Source organism: Bemisia tabaci, chromosome 6, assembly GCF_918797505.1.
Source record: "Bemisia tabaci chromosome 6, PGI_BMITA_v3".
Classification (NCBI taxonomy): domain Eukaryota; kingdom Metazoa; phylum Arthropoda; class Insecta; order Hemiptera; family Aleyrodidae; genus Bemisia; species Bemisia tabaci.
Window position 1 is genome coordinate 22,970,787 of NC_092798.1, and position 20,875 is coordinate 22,991,661.

The 20,875-nt window shown below is 34.3% G+C and overlaps 2 protein-coding genes across 2 annotated transcripts; one reads left to right on the plus strand and one right to left on the minus strand.

The window, feature by feature from the left end:
• Positions 1–1,594: 1,594 nt before the first annotated feature.
• Positions 1,595–5,590, minus strand: LOC109043684 (protein TEX261). The gene is made up of 5 exons (XM_019060979.2): positions 5,211–5,590; positions 4,146–4,225; positions 3,429–3,650; positions 2,680–2,791; positions 1,595–1,985 (listed from the first exon to the last, which is right to left on the minus strand). The coding sequence occupies exons 1-5, from the start codon at positions 5,278–5,280 to the stop codon at positions 1,864–1,866; spliced, it is 606 nt and encodes a 201-aa protein (XP_018916524.1). The 5' UTR covers positions 5,281–5,590; the 3' UTR covers positions 1,595–1,863.
• A 269-nt stretch (positions 5,591–5,859) lies between these two features.
• Positions 5,860–20,756, plus strand: tous (testes of unusual size). The gene is made up of 19 exons (XM_072301535.1): positions 5,860–6,080; positions 7,172–7,382; positions 8,116–8,386; positions 9,055–9,341; positions 9,704–9,859; positions 10,196–10,370; positions 10,783–10,990; positions 11,615–11,832; positions 12,729–12,941; positions 13,695–13,868; positions 14,283–14,591; positions 15,194–15,378; positions 16,253–16,352; positions 16,751–16,932; positions 17,314–17,608; positions 17,960–18,175; positions 18,805–18,981; positions 19,225–19,395; positions 20,405–20,756. Exons 2-19 carry the CDS (start codon positions 7,177–7,179, stop codon positions 20,498–20,500), a joined length of 3,639 nt encoding a protein of 1,212 aa, XP_072157636.1. The 5' UTR covers positions 5,860–6,080; positions 7,172–7,176; the 3' UTR covers positions 20,501–20,756.
• Positions 20,757–20,875: the final 119 nt, after the last annotated feature.

Below are 20,875 nucleotides of genomic sequence, written 5' to 3' on the forward strand. Positions count from 1 at the left end.
CCATTGCGCTCGAAAATTTGAATCCGGCTCCGCCATGCCCGCCATGCGCCAAACATGCGCTCATTACTGAAATTTTCCTCTCAAATGAGGTTGGACAGAAATTTTATCCATCTCATTGAAATTCAATTAAAATGTATTATGTAAATAAAGTAAAATAAAATGACAGAAGGTGAATATTGATAACGAATCAATATCTAAGTTACAATTGGTGAGAAAAAAGAAGCAAATAAGTAAAGAGAAATAAGCTTCTTTGAAATTTTTTATAAATACTTCCAGCATTTCGCAATGCTGTGTCCTAAATTTGATATTAGTATACAAGTTACTTCAAGACACGAAGTGCCTAGTGTAGTGAGTAGGTATCTAAAAAAAATCTAAAGATGAGAGAATTTGAATAAAGTACCTAACAATTAAAGGTATCTCCTTTTTGGGTTTTACTCTAAAGTAAAATCTTAGATTTTCACCAGGAGAAGAAAAAATTGATTGTTTTTTGCAAAATTTTACTTGAACTATTTGCAGAGAATTTTTTAAGAAAAGAGATTATTGAGTAAACCTATGTAAGTAAGCTACCTAGTTAGCATTTTCTATACTTATTAAAGGAGCTCTTCAGCGACACAAAGATTTGCAACCTAAGCAATTTCGCAACTATAAATGAACCCCATGGCTTTCTCTGAATCAAACTTCAAAGCTCAAAAAAAGCTCTCAAAGTTGATGACATGAGAGAGGGGATCCCTGCCATTCTGATACAATGAGAATCTACCCCTCTATGGATCATTACATAGGGAACTCTTTCCATTACAGCCTCAACTTGGAGAGCTTTTTGGAGCTTGGGAGTTTGTTTCAGAGAAAACCCTTGGCACCATAATATTCCTTGCAAAATTGTACAAAAGGAGAAAAACATCATTTAAAAATTCTCATGCCATGCAAGAGCTCCATTGTTTCACCAAGAACTTGTAAGTCATAAAGCTGAATATGAATTGAAGTCAAGAGAAATTTTGAGATGTGAAAGTGGATATTGGAAGTGAAAATCCTGCGTGCACATCTAGAGATCAAGTACTTCCATTGAAATAAAAATCTGAGACGTCATTCATGAGGGAACTTTAAAAAACAGGAGATACCTAACTTACATTTTAGGCCGTAGCATAGTCTACTGGGCAGAACTATAGAATGTGTCAAATGTTTACCTATTGACCTTTCGGCATCACTTTTTAATAATGGAACCAGTCTAGGGTTCAGCTGGAAATTTCCAAACCACTTTTTTGCTCACTTCATACATTTGCACTCTAAGTATATACATATCCGTCATTGTCTCAAATTTCATGTAGGGTAAATACACCTAATCTTTAATTTTGTACTATAGACAATGTATGTCTCTGTATGAGGATAAAAGTAGCAGATAGAAAAAGATATTAAAACTTCTCTTGAAAAACAAGGTAACACAGAAATTTTGAGGTGCTTTAAGATCTCTGCTCATATTCCATATTCCTTCCAAAGAAAATAAACCAACAATGAAATTAATCAAGGATGACTTGGGCATAACATTATAAATAATCACCTAAGCTTCAGGAAATCTTAAAAAATAAAGAATACAAGAGAATGAAAAACCTGTCAAATTGATGTTTATTTAAATAGAAACAGAGAAAAAACACAGAAAAAAAAATAAATTACCACTCATTAATAAAATTTATGTACATTTTATCAAAGCTTGTTCTTTTTCTAGCTTTAAAAAGAAACAGACCTAAATTAATATCACAGATTCTTACAGGGCTTCAAACCCGTGCAAGAAAAATGGTAAAAAGTGTACAAAGTGTGAATTAATGCTTTTTTTTTTCTTCTTTATAAATCAGTTTAGAGTTGAAAGATCAATTAAAAGGCTTTTTTACTGCGCTGAGGTAGGACAGACTCTTTGGCATAGTTGAAGAAACTCAGAAGACCATATTTCTTGCATCTCCTTGAGAAATAATTGCTAACAACATCATTGTCATTACCTGTAAAAGTTAATGATAAAAACAGAACAAAAATTAATAAAAACCACTGATGACTTCACATCGTTATTGAAACTTTTTTGCTTTGACATTTCCAGAATTTGAGGGAGACAACAATAAAGCTCAGAGGATGAACAGTTCTCTTCATGGAGATTTGCCAGCTATTAGCTGCTGGAATCAAATCACAATCGATACATCACACCTGTTTGATTTCAAGATTGTGTAAGCACTATTTACTCTGAGGAAATAAAGATCAGCTGTAGCCATAAGCTTTTCAAATGTCATTAAAATGATCTAAAAATTTGAAAAAGCAGAAGTGGAGTCCTTTAAACAAAAAAATCAATTCATTAAAAAAGGAGCTTTATATAAGATACAAAACACTAAATTTCGGATTCTTCAACCCCTACTCCTCCCTCTCGCAACACTTTGGCACCATAGGTTCCTTTCCTTTGACACGTAAGAACAAAATGGCCCAACGCTCTCTTCAACCCCTCCTCTTATCAGAGCTTTACGCATATTATGCCCCTAGGTGTATTGATCAATTGATTTAATGGATGTATCACCCAATTTATTGAAGACTTTGCTTTCCTGTTTCTTGAGTTTTTTTCAGTACCTCTCAAGCAGTCCTTTGAATTCAAATTTGGGATTCTGCTCAGTGAACTTGGAGTTTATTTTTATAATAAATGAAAACACAAACCTAGAAGTGGCCGAGTTTCAGCGACAGTTGGAAGAATATTCTCGTTTGCTGATAATGATACAAAGAGGGCACAAGGAACAAGCCACAGACAAAGAGTGAAATATGCCATTACCTAAAAAGCAGAAAAAAATTAATGATAAAAGCAGAGAAGAAAAAATACGAGGGAGTTATTGAGCTTTCCAGCATCATAATTTTAAAAAACCGAACTTCCATTGAATCATAATAACTAATAAGTTATTGAGGAAGTAGTGCAGTAAAGGAGCAAATCAGTTGAGAAGCAATGCCCTGACTTTACTGGCATAAGAAGTAAAAGAACACCTAAGATTAGGCTTGAAAATGAAGGACACAGGGTGCTGACACAATAAGCACAAAAATAATTGGTGTAACCCTGCTTACAATGGCATCCTTGCTCTTTGTAACTTCCAAGAACCTTGATGAAACATTTTTGTAACTCCTGGAAATGATTAACGGCACCAAAAAATTTGGAGCAGAGTTGGAACACAGTTTGGAAGGAATCTATTGTATTAAATTTGAAAATGGGAAAAAAGGAAAACAATTTAACACTTCAATCCACATGGAAGAGAACTTGTTCGTCAAAAGAGAATTTGCAGGTGTCTGAAATTTGATGAATTTTGTGTTTAAGGAGTAACTACTGAGTAGACTGAACAAGACTTTTTCAAATATTAATTTCTGGGGAAAACGTTACGGGGGAAATCCCAGAATCAATTAACACTTAAATTGAGAATTACCTCAGAGAAGGGATGATAAACACTGCTGAAATAGTCGAATGCTAGATAATGGTTCACGAAGAGTAAAATCACAGCGACTATGAAAGTGGGAGACGTTATGGTAAAGAAAGGAAAAGTCTGAAGGATGAGCAGATGAGTTACTTGACTAGATATCCCACAAATGATCAATGTCTTTGGAAGATCTTCGAACAAAATAAATCCAATATAACAGATTATTGTTGCCTGAAACAAACAAGAATAAAAAATATAAAAATAGCAATTTGAGAGGAAAAGAAAAGTTTATGCTCAATTACATAATAATGAATGTTCCTAATATTTTTAGGTGGATACTGTACTCTGCATTTTCAGAAAAATGAGGCTATTGTAATTAATTATGCACAGTTGAGGGCTGTTTATGAAATACGTAACGCTTTATGGGGGGTGGAGGGTTAAGGAGAGCAATGCGCCATTTGGCTTTCACATGTTAAAGGATAGGGATCTACGTCGCAAAAGCGTTCAGAATGCAACACAAGATCTGCCATTTTGATTCTCGGGTCTACTCTCAATACTAAACTGAATACAAGTAATTTTCTGTCGCACTCTAAAAGCGCTCAAACTTATTTTGTGTGGACTCAGCCAATTTTCAATGACAGTAATAACTTTTTACACTGTGCTGCAGTCAGTTTTTGCTGTAGCTTTTCTGCAGCAGGGGTGGTTTAAAAGAGGAGTTATACTTACAAGGGTCATCCAAGTGATGATTTTCTTTGATATGACAGTGAATTCTTCAACTAGCTCGGCTAAGTAATACAGTCCAGCAGCTATGTGTGGAAAACAAAACAGAGATGAGTTAAAAAGGTTTAAGAGAGCAACAGTAAAACAGATTTACAAAATGTTATTATTAAAACAAAAAAATAATCATGAAAATACATTATAATAGAACAAGTGGCCATGGAGGACGACTGTATACTCAGGATACAATAAAAGCTGAGTTAAATCAGCCAATTGAGATATAACAACAGGGAAAACAGGTCTACTGTCACTCTGCAGAGGTAATACTTATCTCTCGATAGGTTAGACAGGCTCAGCTATGACCGGTAATTAAATTTCTGAGTTACCGTTTTGTGAACTTGCCAACAAATGTCGGCCTCCTATGGTGTAGTGGTTGTAGCCCTTGCTCTATGATCGGGAGGTCCCGGGTTCGATTCCCTGCCAGGCGAGCCGAGTTTGACGGTCTCAAACAATGGTTGCCTGGGACTGGTTCAGTAGGGACGGAAGGGGGATGGGACTTAAAGCGTGGGATTAGCCCCTGTGGGCTATTTGAAGTAGTAAAAAAATGATTTAAATGTTACAAGGCTCAGACCTGCCGGGATCATCAGCGCTAAAATATATTCATATGAATTCTAATGATGCAATACCTACATGTTAAAGTTAAATATATTAGCAATAGCCTTAACTTCTTCACCGCCTGCATAATAACTTGCACAGAATGATGAAACATGTTAATACCGATTTCGGACATGAATACCCTTTTCCAAGCAATAGCTTATATAATGATCTAGTGTAAGAGAAGGGCATTCTTTCTTCGAAAAAAGCTCTACCTCCTACTTCGATCAATTCAACTTGCTCCTCCATATATGATTTTAAGATAACAAAACAGGAAAATTAAACTTTGTAACATTAAGAGGAACACATCAATCTTGGTGTTAGGTGAAAATGAAAGTGCAGTGCTACTATGCAGCATCCAATTGACTTACTGAAACAAACAACGACACTCTATTAATCTTCTGAGTAGACTTTACTTACCAACGGCTAGCGTGATGAAACAAACTTGAATCGTTGTAGATAGCCAGCTTAGGAGGTAGAAAAACCACATTGTTGCTGCAAAATCTAGGGTTTTCTGAGTAGAACTGAGAATATTAGATCAGACTTGGTGTTTTTTAACACTGGTAGTAGGACGCAAAGTTGACGATAGAAAATTTCAGCGAGTCCTTCATGATATTATGCTACATTTTACCTTGCAAAAGGTGGAATCAAAAACATTTGAAAAACAGCAAGTATAGGACTTCCTGTGTGTGGAAGGAGCTTATGAAGCTTGACACAAAGCAACTTTAAACTTTAAACTTAAAGCTTGAAAAACACCAACACCGCACTCTGCAACACTTTTTTTTTTTTTGCAACTTTTCTTTATTTACATATGCAGTTCACAAAACTGCCACCAGAGACCGATGCAACAAACATGAAATACAATGTAGCCGAATGTAGTCATGTAATTTACAATTAAATTTACAGAGAATTATTAAAAAGTTCATAGTTCAAACAGTCATTCACAATCTTGCAATCTATGGTAATTAAAGAAAAATTTCTATCAATTTTGGCATATTTTTCACAGCTTTTTATGGAGTAGCATTAGTGGCAAAAAAATATACATTTTAAGGGGAGATCTAGAAACAGCGTCATCTGCTAACTGATATCATCGCACGTGGGTGAGGGGGGTGCTTTCATAAATTTTGTTTTCATTTGATTTATGATTGTGAATTTCAATTTAGTCAAATTTTTGTGTGCATTTTCAGTCAGCTTCTCATTTAAGAATTATTATATTATTATCGGTGTAAGCATTATATTTGTTCAAGCGGGTGACTGCATGAAGGTAACGTAGGACAAGAGGTCCAGTAGGTAAGGATAAACTTTACTTTTTCTATCTCTATTCTCTAGATAGAGCCCGTGCCGAATTAGCACTTAGCAGGCTGATTCTATTAGGACCATCAGACAAGGCTAGAGAAGCATGGTATAATACTGCACAGTGCACACTGGTCTGAGGTCGAATTCAGACTATCAAACTTTTCATCCAACATAAGTGGACGAAAGGTTGAATGGAAAGTTTGACGCAAGTATATTCGATTTATTACTGTTACCCTGTGACATCTTGATCACATCAGACAGGCATTCGGTTATTTCTGTCAAATTTTGGTTTTCAAACATTCAGCTTTGGTCACAATGGTGTCATAGTCGGCCTCCTGTGGTGTAGTGGTTGTAGCGCTGGCTCTAGTATCAGGAAGTCCTGGGTTCGATTCCCGGCTAGGCGTCCCGAGTTTGATGATCTTAAACAGCGGTTGCCTTGGGCTGGTACATTGTAGGAACGGAGGGGGGAGGGGCTCTAATTGGAAGCGCAAGGATTACCACTTGCGTGGTATTTGAAGTAGTAAGAAAAAAAAAAGTTGGGAAAGATGGGGTGTGCTCTAGAAAGCTGTATAAGAAACAATGTATTCGTGGGCAAGATTCCCTCCGGAGGAATATGGAGAAAAAAGGCGGGATTTTACATTGTGTCAAACTGTACTATATGTGCCAACCATGCCATGAGCCATGGTCATGTGACAAAAGCGTCGTGGACGAAGCTCATGAGTTAATGCTGACCACTCTGAGCAGCAGCGGCAGCTTAGTCGCCGCTGATGTCCCTGCTGCTTTACAATTACCATTCATTTTCACGGCCCTTGATTATCGAGCACACCCCTTCTTACCCACCTGTCTTTGGTGCCGTTCAGCAGAAATAGGCATACATATTTTCATCTGATTGTTATATTTTTGTGCCTGTATGAGACGATTCAACACTTCATTTTTAAGAACAATAAATCTATTAGTAATTCCAATAATACTAGAATTTCCTACGAATTCCTGTTCTGAGCTTGATACTGGAAGTATTATTTAGAGTAATCACTAATTTGACTCATGATAATTACTTGCTTATGTTATCCTCTTTTATTCTACAGGGAGGATGTCTCTTCCAGGATTGGAACCCTGTATATTTTATGGATTGACAAATGGGATCAAGAACAATGCTTGGTTTATTACCGAAGATGAAGTACTATATCCTGTCGGAGCTGTCCTGACTCTTCATGATTTTAATTCCAAAACTCAGAAATACATAAAAATTGCTGCCCCGCAAAAAGTCCTGTCAATTTTAGCTCTTAGTCCCAATAGGTAAGATCGCTGTCAATATTGCTTTCAACGCCGCGCCTCTACCAAAGTAGCATTTTTCAACGGAAAAATCGGGATACACTGCAATTTTATCCTCTAAAGGGGGTAGAGGGCAGTCAATTACTAAAACTTTGAGGTTTAGTCTTTTTTTTGTTTTTCAAAAAAATATCGAAAAATAACTATCAGAGAGCATGAATAAATGTTCTAGAGTGATTTAACAGAGAAGAAAACCGATGCACTGCCTCTCCTTTGAGTTTTAATCAAGGGCATTTAGATCTGGTGATGAAACAAGAGAACTGTTTTGCTCATTAATTTTGTGAAGAAAATTGTTGTGCACGGTTATTTTTGTAAAGAAATCTGTCAGTGCGTTACTCTATGCGCACTAAACACTTCCACAAAAATGACATTTTATGTGAAAATGAATGGAATAATATCAAAGGATAATTGAAAATGAAAGTTTATCAGGATGGCCAATCCAAGAATCCTAAAGGAGAGTCAAAGAAGATGAATTTTCTGCAGCCCGTAAAAAAACAGGGTCTATACTCTACACATGGTAAAGGTGAAAGTATTCTGAATCCAATAATTGATCAAATATTTATTCTCGTTAATCGCTGGAAAATATTACAAGAATGAAGTGTTAAAATATCACTTGCACCAAGTCTATTGATCTACTTTATATTGCATTGTTTGTAGTCAAATAATATTACATTTTTGCTGTTGATGTGTCTTTCTTTAGGCAGTATGTGGCTGTCGGAGAAAAAGGTGACAAACCATCAATATCAGTTTACAACTTGTCTTCCTTGCAACGTGAGAAAGTGCTTCGGTTGCCATTTGAAACCCAGTCTCAAGAATTTGTCTGTTTAAGTTTCACTTGTGACAATCGTTACCTAGTCGCTGTGTCTGGTGATCCGGACTGGATGTTGTATTATTACAACTGGGAAAAAGGAAAAGTCGAAAGTTCAGCCAAAGCAATCTCAAGTTTACTCCACCACGGCTCCATTCAAGATGTACGTATACTTTTTGTAAAGCACTAACATGACCTCTTACTATACATCGTTTTTTAGTTTTTTACTGACCTTATCTGATGTTGTAGTTCCATACACTCTTGGCTTATGCAAGTGCTCAAAGCAACACAAATTTTTTATCATTTCTTTCCAACCCTTTTTTTCATCTTTTTTCTTTTCAACCTTTAATGTATTTGAAATTTCTGGAAAGGGAGACAAAAATTCTTTAAAGAATGTCACATGTAGCAAACCTTCATACAGGGTTATTCAAAAGTCAAGCACCACTGGCCATAACTTTAGTTCTATTTATGATATTGATTTGCGGTTTAAAACGTTTTTCCTCATATCGAGGCGGAAACTTTTTCAGGTACTTTCCAGTTTTTGATCCCCTTGGGGGAAAGGGGCGGGGGGCAACTCAAAAATTTCAAATGGCCACCCCCCTCATGGCCAGTGGTGCGTGACTTTTGAATAACCCTGTATACCTAAGTCACGGAGTTTTCAGTAATCCTTTGGGCCAAATTATCCTAATCCAGTTTCAATTTCCTCAAATGAGTTCATTGGTTAAATCTATGAAAATCGCTAACAACCAAGCGTCATTTTCGCAGAGAAAGTTTTAGTTTTACCTATCGTGAATTCTTTTTCTTGTATCATTCACATTTTCTTGTTTGCAGATGGCTCCAAATCCAAGTGATCCATCGACAATTGTCTTGGTCGGAGCAAGTTTGTTTCGACTGCTGACAATTCAAGAGTCTGTTTGGAAACAGTACGGATTTCAGAAAGCTGATCTACTGAGTTTCACATCTGTTTGTTGGATTTCAGCTGAAAGAGTTATGGCCGGCACTAAAGATGGGCGTTTAGTTTTTGTGGAAAATGGAGAATTGAGAGCTACATTCAACGCAATGGAGGTCACAACGATTAATTTTTTACCTCCTCGTAAAGAAGGAGAGGAAACAACTGAGTAAGTTTCATATTTTTGATTCATAGGTTGAAACAAGAAAGGGCCTCTGAAAAATGGGTATTTTTTAGATACTTGACCAGGTCTATCAAATATGGCTTAAACAAAAGCTCATGATAAAATAGACTTCCAAATCAAATTTTAGCTTGAAGGAGTACCTCCATTAGGTTGTACAATAGGGGGTTTGTTTTTGCACTTTTTCAGAATTTGAAAACAGAAGTGTTTTCAATTTTCATCATTAGTGTTTATCTATGTCCGGAGATTTTTCTCTAACTTAGTGGCGGCATATCCTCTCCCCCCCTCTATTACCCTCTGCCTTGAATTACATGTTGAATCATGTTAAATTTCTCAACACATTGTTGCAGCTCAAGTTCTCAAATAATCGCAAGTATGACCTCTAAAATTGAAGCAACTTCAGATGGTGATCGATCAGTACGATGTCTCACAGGATATGTGAAAGGGTTTTTGTTTGCTGGTGCACCTGGTTTGGTGCTTGTCTTTGGCAAAGAATCAAATCTTAGGTAGTCACTGCTGTTCTATTCTTCTGATTTAAGTAATTTTCCCTAAATTTTATGAATGTTCCAGCCCGACAAAATCAAAAATTTTTTAAGCAAAGTCCGCTCCAGCAATGTTTCACTCATTGTCTCTGTCTAATGTTTAGTCAAAAGCCAAAGAATTTTAACGCTAGTTATAATAATTTAAAAGATCAGAGAGGAAAAATCTGTGGCAACTCTACTCGATTTACTAAAATTTATTTATCTTAGAGCAAAAAGATAAAACAAACAGAGAACAAAAATGTCTTCTATCAGCCAAAAGCTCCTGAATCTCTTTATACTGTCAGCTTTTAATTTTTGCAGGTATGTCAAAAAGAATGTGTTTCATGTCGAGGGCTGCAAAATAAAAAATCAGTCCCTACAAGAAACGCATTTGGTTCATCGTCTATGTGTGAGCCCAGAAATGGACAAACTATTGTGCACAACCCAAAGATCCCAAATTTTTTGGATTGAACTATCTGACTCATCATCAAACAAGGTACGCTTTCCTTAAAATTACCATGTTGCTGAGTCGTGTCCTAGTCCTAGTAACATTCTACTGTCACCTCTATTGAAAATGCCTATTCATAATGAGTATCTATAAGCAGTGCAAGGCTTTTTATGAATGATGATGATTATCATCAGAAGATTAATTTGAAAAGGTGTAAAGGTAAAGGTGATCCTTTCAAAGCTTTTGCATTGAAAGTCTCTTTATCAAAAACTGAAATTAGTTTTAACCATGATTTCCTCTGAAGTTTTAAAACATGTTTAATGAAATTTTAGCAAGTTCAGTATAACAAGTTCAAAGTAATTAAACAGCCATCTCATGTTTTGAAAGTGAAGAACCAGCCGTAGTTTCTGTTTTTGGATAGACCCTATACGGATCTTAAAACATTCATCTCATTTTCTAGAGCAATTTCCAGAAAAGTTTTAAACTGATGGGCGAGAAGATTCATCATGGACCCATTATTAGCTTATCAACATGTGCCTGGAAGAATATTTTCATGACTTGTGGTGAATTAGACCAAACTGTGTCTCTGTGGGATTACACTACTTTTCAACTTTTAATGTCGCATACGTTTCAAGAGAGTGTTTTCTGTGTCAGTTTGCACCCTACAGGTGATTGACTATCCGATGAAATGAAAAGTCCTCTATAATCAAGTATTTTTTCACTCCAGAGCACCTACCTTCTTTTGCAAATTTTTTTGCACCTCCACTCACCTCATTTTTTTTTTTCTTACAAAATATGAATGATGTAAAGTTTCAAATTTTCGAAGTCTTATCTTGCAAAGGCAATTCATTAGCTACCAAATCGCATTTCTCGTTTTTTATTCAGTTGTTATGAACCTCTATACTATGAATTTTAAGGCATTATGTTTTCATATCAAAATTCCAATGAAAATTATCGAAAGTAACTCCAAGCCAAAATATTAACTTTTGTAGTGCATGAATTCAAACTAGCTACCTATGTAAAAAAGCCATGATATACTTAAATTGAAGAGTTAATAAGAGTGATTTTTGTTGTGCGAAACATGTCCTATGAGAAATTTTAAAGATAAAATGTTCAACAGAATGCTGAAATCAGTACCTTGCATTGTGGTTCATTTTATAGTCTACCCAATTTTATAGTTTTATAGCTGTAATGTTATAAATATTTTATTTTTACTTCTTATCAGGTAACTTTGCTATGAAAAGAAGGAACTTTTTTACAGCAACTGTTAATTTTTCTGTATTGTCTTTTAGGTCTGTATGCAGTGATTGGGTTTTCTGACAAACTGAGGTTTATGTTGGTCCTTATCAATCAATTGCAAGTTTACCACGAGTTTCCCATCAAAGGAGCACAAGAAGTTGCCTTCAGTCAAAATGGCCACTTATTTGCCGTTGTTGATGAGACATTCATTCTCATTTATTCTACCATCACATTTCAGTTGCTGTACACTTTTAAAGGACACTGTGACACGGTAAACCAATAGAAATTCATAATCATTTGGACTAAGTTTATCAGAAGTCGCATTTTGGGAAAAAATCAACTAAGAGTGGCTTCGATCTCAACAAGTTGCACATTCCTGTATATTCCTGTCATAAATTCCAAGTCCAGGAAGAATATTTTGACATGATAAAAGTTGTTAAATGTTGTCCGTGACTTTAAATCTCATGGAGGAATAAAACTTGTATTGTCTTTTTCTTTGTTTAAATCTGTTTCAACTTGATGCATTTCGTTAAATTCAGTTCATTTGTATATCATTGAAGCATAATGCACTATGGTCAACTTTACCCTAAACAGTTTGAAGAGAAAACTTTATAATTACCTAAACTCGAATCAGATGTTTTCCTGATCAAAAAACATATGATCAAAACAGGTGCTAAGGGAGGAGAATCAACCATTTTTAATATGTAAAATGTACATCATCATTAGTTTGATACCTGGAATCATTCTCTGTTTTCATGCCCGAATATCAGTTAGTTTTCTGGTAAAAAAAACAATAATAAGCAGAAATTGGTGAATATTATAGTTAAAATGTATGGTTTATCAGTTTCACCACAAACGTACTCTCACAATTTCTCAAAGAGACAATCTAATCTTTAGCACTTGTTGAGTTTCTTTTTTTTTTTTTTTTTTTATCTATTTGCAATATTCCAAAGGTTCTTTTATCTGACGCAAAAATGTAAACCGTGAGAATTCTCAATTCACCAAATTCACTTTAAACAAACAGTACAGGTAACTGTCGGAAAGATTTTTTCAATTAAATCAAGCTGAGAATCTGTGAAATTGAAGCACAATTTTTCTTCTTTTGTGGCCTCATGAGTATTTGGTATGGTGACTGTTGAGTTAAAATGAGAGATCAAAATGTTTTAGATCAAAAGCATGGTCTGGACCAAAGATGATGGGAACATGTTCTCTTGTGGCTTGGATGGCGCTATGTATCAATGGGATACTTTCAGAGGCAAGCGAGTTGGTGATGTAGCATCAAAAAGTTGTCAATATTCAGACGTTGCTGTTACTGCTGAAGGCAAAATTGTTTATGTGATTGGCAATGAGGGTGTGATCAGTCAAATAGAAAATTCTGTGGTGAGCATTCGCCTTTGTATTCATTATTACTGTTTTAAGTACACAAAAAGTTGTTTGAAACATTCATTGTCTAATGGGTTTTGAGACAAGGTATTAATAAAAGCACTAAAGAATTTGTTTTCTCCTCAACATTGCATGAGGAAAATGCAACGACAATGTGAAGTCTATGCATCTCCTAAACATGGTATAAGTACTTACAATCAACATTGGTTAAATGGCAAAAATACAAATGGCATAATTTGTACAATCTAATTTTTATTTCATCTGCGTTAAAAATATTTGTTAATATCTCGTTCAGTAGTTGCTTTAGAAATTTTCTATTCTATGAATAATTTTTACGCAAGATTTTGAAGAAAAAACGTGACTTTATTTCTAGTTCAGATCTTGTCTTAAGGCCAGGCCCATTGAAAGATTTGGCTAGTTTTCTAATCTAGTTTTACTTTTCAGCTTTAATCAACTGCAGTTAGAGTAATTCAAAGTACAGTAGTTGGATGGCACAGCACCTATGCAATATTAATTTGTTATATTTCTTGAACTTGCCAAGTTTTGGTAAAAATAAATCTAAATTAAATTTGTTATTAGTCAAAGTAAAACTCTGAAAGCCAGATCTTTTTAAAAAAATTAAAACAACGTAAACAATCAGTGGTCTCATTTAAATGGACAGAATTATATCAGGTTACAATTATTTAAGTTTAAAACAATTACATTAAAATTTTTAAGCGGATGTTTAATTTTTTCTGTAATGTCTCAAAGGTTGTAAGTCGAACTGATTTGATAAATGCCCCACTGGACTGCATCGTTTTATCGGAAAAAAGGAAACTTCTATTCGTATCTAGTCTGAACGGAGTTATTCTATCCATACGTTATCCTTTATTACCAACAGCAGAGTTTGAAGAACATGTGATGCACAATTCCAATATCTCTTGTGTAAGTATGAATCAATACATCAGCACCTGTATTTTTGAAGTACCATACAGAAGGAAATCTACAAAATCTATTCCTTGTTGATTTCTTTAGGATTGCATTAAATGGAAATCACACCAAAAATATTCTAGTAGAAGGCCCTTTGAAGGATTAAGTGCCAACATCAGGATACATTCTTAGATATATGCCTCTCAGTGAAATTAGTCACCTAAGTCATGGCTGAACTTGTAGGATGTGGTATTCTTATCAAACTATATTGGAAAAATCAACCGTATCCAGATTCATGAAAGAAATGAGTTCTCCTAGTTAAAATTTAATTTAAGAGAATGCCTAAAGAGACGAAATTATTTCAACTGTAATTCAATGCCTTCGCGCAATTTCCTTGAATACAATTTAATTTGCAGAACTATTTTTCAGATGCTGTTGACCTACAATTACGATTACTTGATAACAGCTTCAGTTGATGGCTGTTTGTGCATTTGGAAAGTTATTATGAAAGATTCCTATGAAAGTGAGGCTTTAGTTCAATCTAAAGAAATTTTAATAAGTAAGGATGACTTAGCTGAAAAAATACACTACATCACCGAATTAAAATCTAGAATAGTTGAAATGGAAAATGAGCATGATTATGTCACGAAGAAAATGGAAACAAAGTATGAAGAAGAAACAGCAAAGCTTCTGGAATATTATAATTCGGTGATTGAAGATTTCAAAAAGAAGAACCACGTGAGTTACTTTCATTCTTTAATATTTAAGGATAAATCATTTCATTCTTCTCCAAGGGAAGAAGAATTTTCATCTCTCAACCTATTCACCCAAATGAAGAATTCAATAGTGTTTGTTATAATCATTATCGTAAGGCTAGCAACACTCAAAGTCAGTGTTCGAAACTCACAGGTGCCAACGTGCCAAATGCGCCTGGAAAATTGGTCATGGCGCCTGAAAAATGAAGGTTCTGCGCCAACGTGGTCCCTAAAAATTGCCTCCCCCCCTCAAATAAAACCTTATTCTTCTGTTTGGTGATTTTTTGAAACTTCGACGCTTGGCATCATATTCTACTTCTCACTAATTGCGCTGTGGTATATAAGTAAAAAGTTGATTTGTCCCCTAAAAAATGTTAAATGGCCCCTAAAAATCGAGCTTAATGAATTACATGGCTCCTGAAACTCAAAGGTAAGTTCCGAACACTGCTCAAAGTGGATAGGAGAGGTATTTTATCTGCTGATACTTACAGGCAACTTAATCTCTCTGAAACAATATTTCTTTTACTGAATGTCCCTTAAATCATATCGATTCAATAAGTGGTTGCCAATTTGGTAATTTTTCAGGAACTTGAAACTGAGCACAAAGTGAAATTGAACAGAATACAGGCAGAGATTGTACAATTAAATGAAGATCATCTTCAGGACATGCAGAATATAGAAAATAAGTACAATCGAAAATTAGTGGAGGAGTACGATAAATATCAACAATTTGAAAGCAAGGTCCAGTCTATGAAAGAAGACTTTGAACGGTATTAATGCATGGCTTTTTAATATTAAATCACAACTTTTCAAGTAATGATGGTGCCAAACATTCAACCTCTACTCATCTTTTCATGATCTTGCAATCATTTTGTAGGCTGCTGTTGTCAGATTAATTTGTAATTCTGTTGTATGGCAAAATCAGAAGTAAATGCTGAAGGAAAGATAATCAGTAGGTAAATCTTGCTCAGCTGGCTTCAGAAAAAGCTACATTTTCTGCCTTATTAATCATTCATCAGACAATTTATATTGCTTGTTCCTTAGAATAAAACCAAGAGATTGCTCTAGTGATCATTTTACCACAAAGTGATAATTATTATTATTTTTTTTTTTTTTTTTTTTTTTTTTTTTTTTTTTTTTTTTTTTGTAACTCAGAAGAGGGAACACTTCCGGCACAAGTATTACTGACGGGCCACAGGCCAAAGTCAGTAACACATACTATCTTGCTTGAAAAAAAGGGTAAACGTTATTTTAAAGTAAAATTTAAAAAAAAAAAAATTTAAAAAAAATTAAATTTTAAGCGAAATCAAAAAAAATTATTCGATATTAAGAAACGACCTGACAATACTTGACGTGCTTATAACGACGGACTTCTGCATTGAATGAAGCAGGTAACTGTTTATTCCGAGGTCTCGAAGATGTTGAACTAAACTTTTTGGAACTATCCCCGTTACTGACATTATCAGGGGTTTGATACAAACAATATTCAGGTTCCATAATCGCTTCATTTCTGCAGCTAATAATTATTATTATTATTATTATTATTATTATTATTATTATTTTTTTTTTTTTTCGGATCACATTATTTTGGCCACACATTGTTTACCAATCTAATTTTCATTGTTCAACTATTTTTTGTCACAGGCAAATGGAAGAACAACAAATGCAGAAACTCAAGGAAATTGAAAAAATAACCTCTGAATTTCAATCAGAATTACAATCAAGGAGTCTGGAAATCAGCAAGGTGAAGATTAACTTATCCATTTTTTTCCAATCAGGTTTAAAGGTTTCCTGATATTTTTCAGTTTGGAGTCAGCTGTCTCAGCACATATGCATATATGCTACCTTGCCTCTGAGAATCATTGAAAAGGTTTCTAAACGGATTTTATGATCAGAACTAATGGTAAATTCGTGCAGTTAAGCCAAAATTACAGACTGCTGATTATGATTCATATTCATGATGAAAGTACTTCTTCTCTTAATGCAATGTCTGAGAAGAGAAAAGATTTTTACACTTTTCTGTTTAATCTTCACCCTTAACATGCATCGAAACTTTGGCCTGAATACGTAATTATTAATCATGTGTCCTCATCTACATACATTTGACCTATGAGTTTGAGCTTCTGTTTTTGCTGTTTTCAGTTACAAGATGAGTTGAAGCAAAAAGACATCAATCATGAAGAAATCAAAGTTCAAATTGAAGAAGATGCTGATAGAGAGATAATAAATGTCAAAATTGATTATGAAAAAGAACTCGAAAAAGAACGTGATAATTTGATCCAGTTAAGAAGAGAAGTCGGTGTCAATAAGAAGAAATTCGTAACGTAAGAGACTTACTGAAAGAAGTAATTAAATTTATTGTGCCTGAAATCTAACTCTTTTAGAGGGTCTTTAATTGTACCCAAGGAGCTTAAATTGCAACTGTAATTTATGTTTCACTGACGTAAGATTTTACTCACAAAATCAGACACTTATAATCTTTACGAGTGCATTTACGAAACTTTTTCAGATAGGTACTTGAGCCTGAATTTGTAATTTGTCATATCACTTTTGCTGTCGCTAAACCAGCTCTTTTTCTTTGTAGAATATTTCTCCTCCAAACATGATCCTTCAGGTACATTTCCTTCCATGATTACCTCCCTTTATTCCTACCTTTGCTTTTTTACACAGGGTTTCATATTACATAAAATTGCATCCTTTTTCAGGGCGCAAAAAGAGATTGAAAATTATAAAATCGAGATTGGTCAGCTCCGTCAAGAACACAAGCAGTACGAGAATAAAATACAAGTGTTAGAGAAAGATGTTGAGGATGTTCTCAAAGAAATCGCTGAAAGAGACAGTATAATTCAAGAGAAAGAGAAACAGATAGCTGCCACCAAAAGTAAAGTTACTGAACTAGAGAAATTTAAGTACGTTCTCAACTATAAAATCAGTGACTTGAAGCATCAGATTTTGCCGAAAGATCAAGAAATTCTTGAGAAGAATGCTGTCATTAAAGACGTAAGTTAAACAAGGGGAGTTTTCCTCACTCATTTTATGGATTTATTTGTATCTTTACATATTATCATCATCTACTAACTTATCTTATTATCATCAAATCTAGTTCAAAAAAGTTTTTAACTGCCTAAATTGACTCCACCGATTCCGCATTTTATTTGAACTTCTGCCATGATTCTTTCTTGGATTTAGTTATTCTGAATGTCATCATCCTTTTTTATTTAAACTGTGGAGGGTAATATTCATGAGATGAATTTGTTTTGAGTCTATTCTCTCTTTATCCCTAATTTTTCTTTACCATGGGTATTCCTTTGCCTGCACAATGCGGCTAAATAATTTTCATATTTTTCTCAGATAAAAACGGAAATAGAAGATTTGAAAAAAGAAACTGCAGCCTCCAAATACCGAGCGGAAACAGCAGAACGGAAGTTATTAGCTTTGAAAACAGAACTAATGAAAGAGCAGGAAAAGAATCATAACTTGTATCTCCTTTTGGATAAAATTCGTATTGATATCTATTCAGCATCGTGTTTACTTCAAGACCCCAAAAAATTGAAAGAAATTGTATTAGTGAGTATTAATCTTTATTCAGCACTTTTATCTTACCTTTAAATTGGAAAGAAGAAAAAAAATAAAGCTTTCTACTAGTTTTCAAAGCCATTAAGTATGAGTCCAAAAATTCAAATCATCACCCCAGAGCAAATAGTACCTAACTCAAATTTTTTTAAAAATTTAAAGAGCTACTATAACAGTTGAATATGAGGAAAATTTTGGTAGCTCCATTTAGTGCCAGCTATAAGACACAGTGCTCCAACAATTGTAATATTCGTTAGATTCGTTGTAATGAATGAAGTGATGATTATTTGGTGAAGTAATGATTTATTGGTTTTGATTATTTAGTTGTAATTATTTGGTTATCCTAAATTAGCTGATTGGAATTAGGTACCTCTCTTTACTGGGCCTCTGAAATAAAAGTGAAGTGAAGACATTAAATCCTTCAGAAGGATAGATAATGTGGATCTATATTCAAATTATTTTCTGTGCTCTAAAAAAATTAAGAAGAAAGGAAAAGAGCATGTTTTCATCACAAACTCTAAAATCTTGCAGGTCGCAAAATTGTATCATCATAGTGTGATAGACTAGTATTGTAGCAGAGAAGTAAAGTGCTCACTGGTTCTTTATTTTCATATTTTTTTCAGAAATTGCACCATAATTACAGTGCTGATGACAGATTCGAAAAAATTCAAGAAAAACAACTGGCAACACTATCTGAATTCAATGAACAGAGAGAGTACCTTGAAAATATGATAAAAACTCTCACAAACCGCTTGAAGAAGCAATCGGAAAAACCATCAACTCTAAATAAAATGATGAAGGTAAAATATTTCCAATTTAAGTCTATTATTGTCAAAGATGCAATTAGCACACATAAACACTTACCGATCCCATACATATGATAAGTTTCTCTTCTTTTCTTGTAGTATCGTTGTATTAGCGCCACCTCAAAGTATGTCATGAAATACTATAAAAGTCCCGTAATAAAACATTTACTGCATGAAAATATTATGTGTCATGGTTTATTTGAAATAATTTAACGTTATATTTTTTGTGTTTTAAAGGAAAATAATGCTCTGATGGAGGACATCAACAGATTTCAAAGTGAGCTGAAGCAAGTGCAGAGTAAGACAGAAAAATATAAGAAGTTACTTCAAGAACGGCCTTTTAAAGCCACTGAACCTCAAGACACATTAATTGCTGATGAAAGAAAATTTTACCGTTGCAAAATTAATGTAAGAATGATTTTTTTATTCTCTTACTTTTTATTAATTCTAATCTTACACATCAGATCCTCCATTCAACAGAGAAAAACCTAATGTATGTACCACTAGACAAGGTACAAATTTAAGCACTTTGAGTTTCCTCTTCAAAATTTTGATCAGCAAATGTTTCTTGCAACGAAAATTGCTGACATTAACTCCTAACCAAGATGTCATCGTTTTTATTCAGCACTGGTTGTGAATCTTTTGAATTTTCCGCTGACGAAAAAAAACCAGAGTCCATAAGAATCAAACCGTACACTACAACGGTTTTGGCAGGCTTTTTAATGGAGCAGTGTTCCATTTCAGCTCTGTGCTGTTCAAAGTGTAAGCAACATGTAGCCACTGAGCAAGTCGCCAAGCAGAGTGGAAAAGATAAGCGGAAGACATGATTATAGAGACTAGAAATTCAAGAAAGAAGAAAACTTATATCTGATAAAAGGTGAAAGTAGAGAGCATTGAAGGGTTACAGAGTTTACTTATGGGTGACGTCATAGTAAAATGTAAAAATAGTAACTCAAAGACTTGAATTGGCTTCTGAAAAAAACGCCTGGTCTCCATTTTCCTCCTCTCAATTATAATGTGTAATAACATTACCTTTCTAAATATGCGAATGCATTATTCTTCAGCTCTTAAGAATTGAGTAAATTCTTACCTTTCATAAGTTAAAAAGGAATTCTTATCATTTATACATCCACTTTTGAATTTCTAGACCTATTAAACAGAAACTTCAGTCGGCCTGCTGTGGTGTAGTGGTTATAGAGCTGACCCTATGATCAGGAGGTCCTGGGTTCAGTTTGATGGTCTTAGGCAGGGGTCACCTGAGGCTGAGTGGGAAGGTCGTGGAGGACCAAGCTCAGGATTAGCCCCTAAGGGCTGTTTGAAAATTGGTAAAAAAAAGAATTTTTCTTTGAAAATCTGATGTTTTGGCATAAGAAAACTCAAGTATAATATTTTAATGCACTTTTTTCTGTTTTCACAGGATCAGCAAGCCAAAATAAAATCTCTAGAAGAAGAAGTTGAGGCTTTACAGTCTAGAATTATGCAGACAGAAAAAGTTAACGAATTGTCCACCTAAGAAAGAAGTTGAAACTATCATGTAGCTTAGCAGATATTCATTCCCTAAAGTTGTAAAAGGTAAGTGTCGAACCTACTCTATGTAATTAACTTATCCAATTCTGTTTGTGTAATGTGTTTCATTTTCACTCATCTTCTTTAAACTGGCTTTCTCTATTTTTATTTTTTCATGAATCTCATTTTTTCCTATACGCTTTTTGAATTTTTTTTATTTCCCTCTCTCTCTTTCTTTCTCTCTTTCTTCTTATTCTTTATATTTTTACTTTTTTTCTAAACTTAATTATTTTCTAATTTTTTTTCTCTTTTTGTGCTCTAAAAATTTATGCTGCCATAAATGCAAGCATTCTGTCTGCTCATTAATGAAACAATGAATCAA

What these genes read in the sequence shown, in the direction of transcription:
- LOC109043684 (XM_019060979.2), bottom strand. Translation starts at nt 5,280, where the DNA reads ATGTGGTTTTTCTACCTCCTAAGCTGGCTATCTACAACGATTCAAGTT. An exon ending in TCATCACTTGGATGACCCTT is followed by an intron (nt 3,651 to 4,145) that starts GTAAGTATAACT and finishes TGTTTGTTTCAG; the next exon opens with GCAACAATAATCTGTTATAT. An exon ending in TTTATCATCCCTTCTCTGAG is followed by an intron (nt 2,792 to 3,428) that starts GTAATTCTCAAT and finishes TCTGCTTTTTAG; the next exon opens with GTAATGGCATATTTCACTCT.
- tous (XM_072301535.1), top strand. Translation starts at nt 7,177, where the DNA reads ATGTCTCTTCCAGGATTGGAACCCTGTATATTTTATGGATTGACAAAT. An exon ending in TTAGCTCTTAGTCCCAATAG is followed by an intron (nt 7,383 to 8,115) that starts GTAAGATCGCTG and finishes GTCTTTCTTTAG; the next exon opens with GCAGTATGTGGCTGTCGGAG. An exon ending in AATTGAAAGAAATTGTATTA is followed by an intron (nt 18,176 to 18,804) that starts GTGAGTATTAAT and finishes TATTTTTTTCAG; the next exon opens with AAATTGCACCATAATTACAG.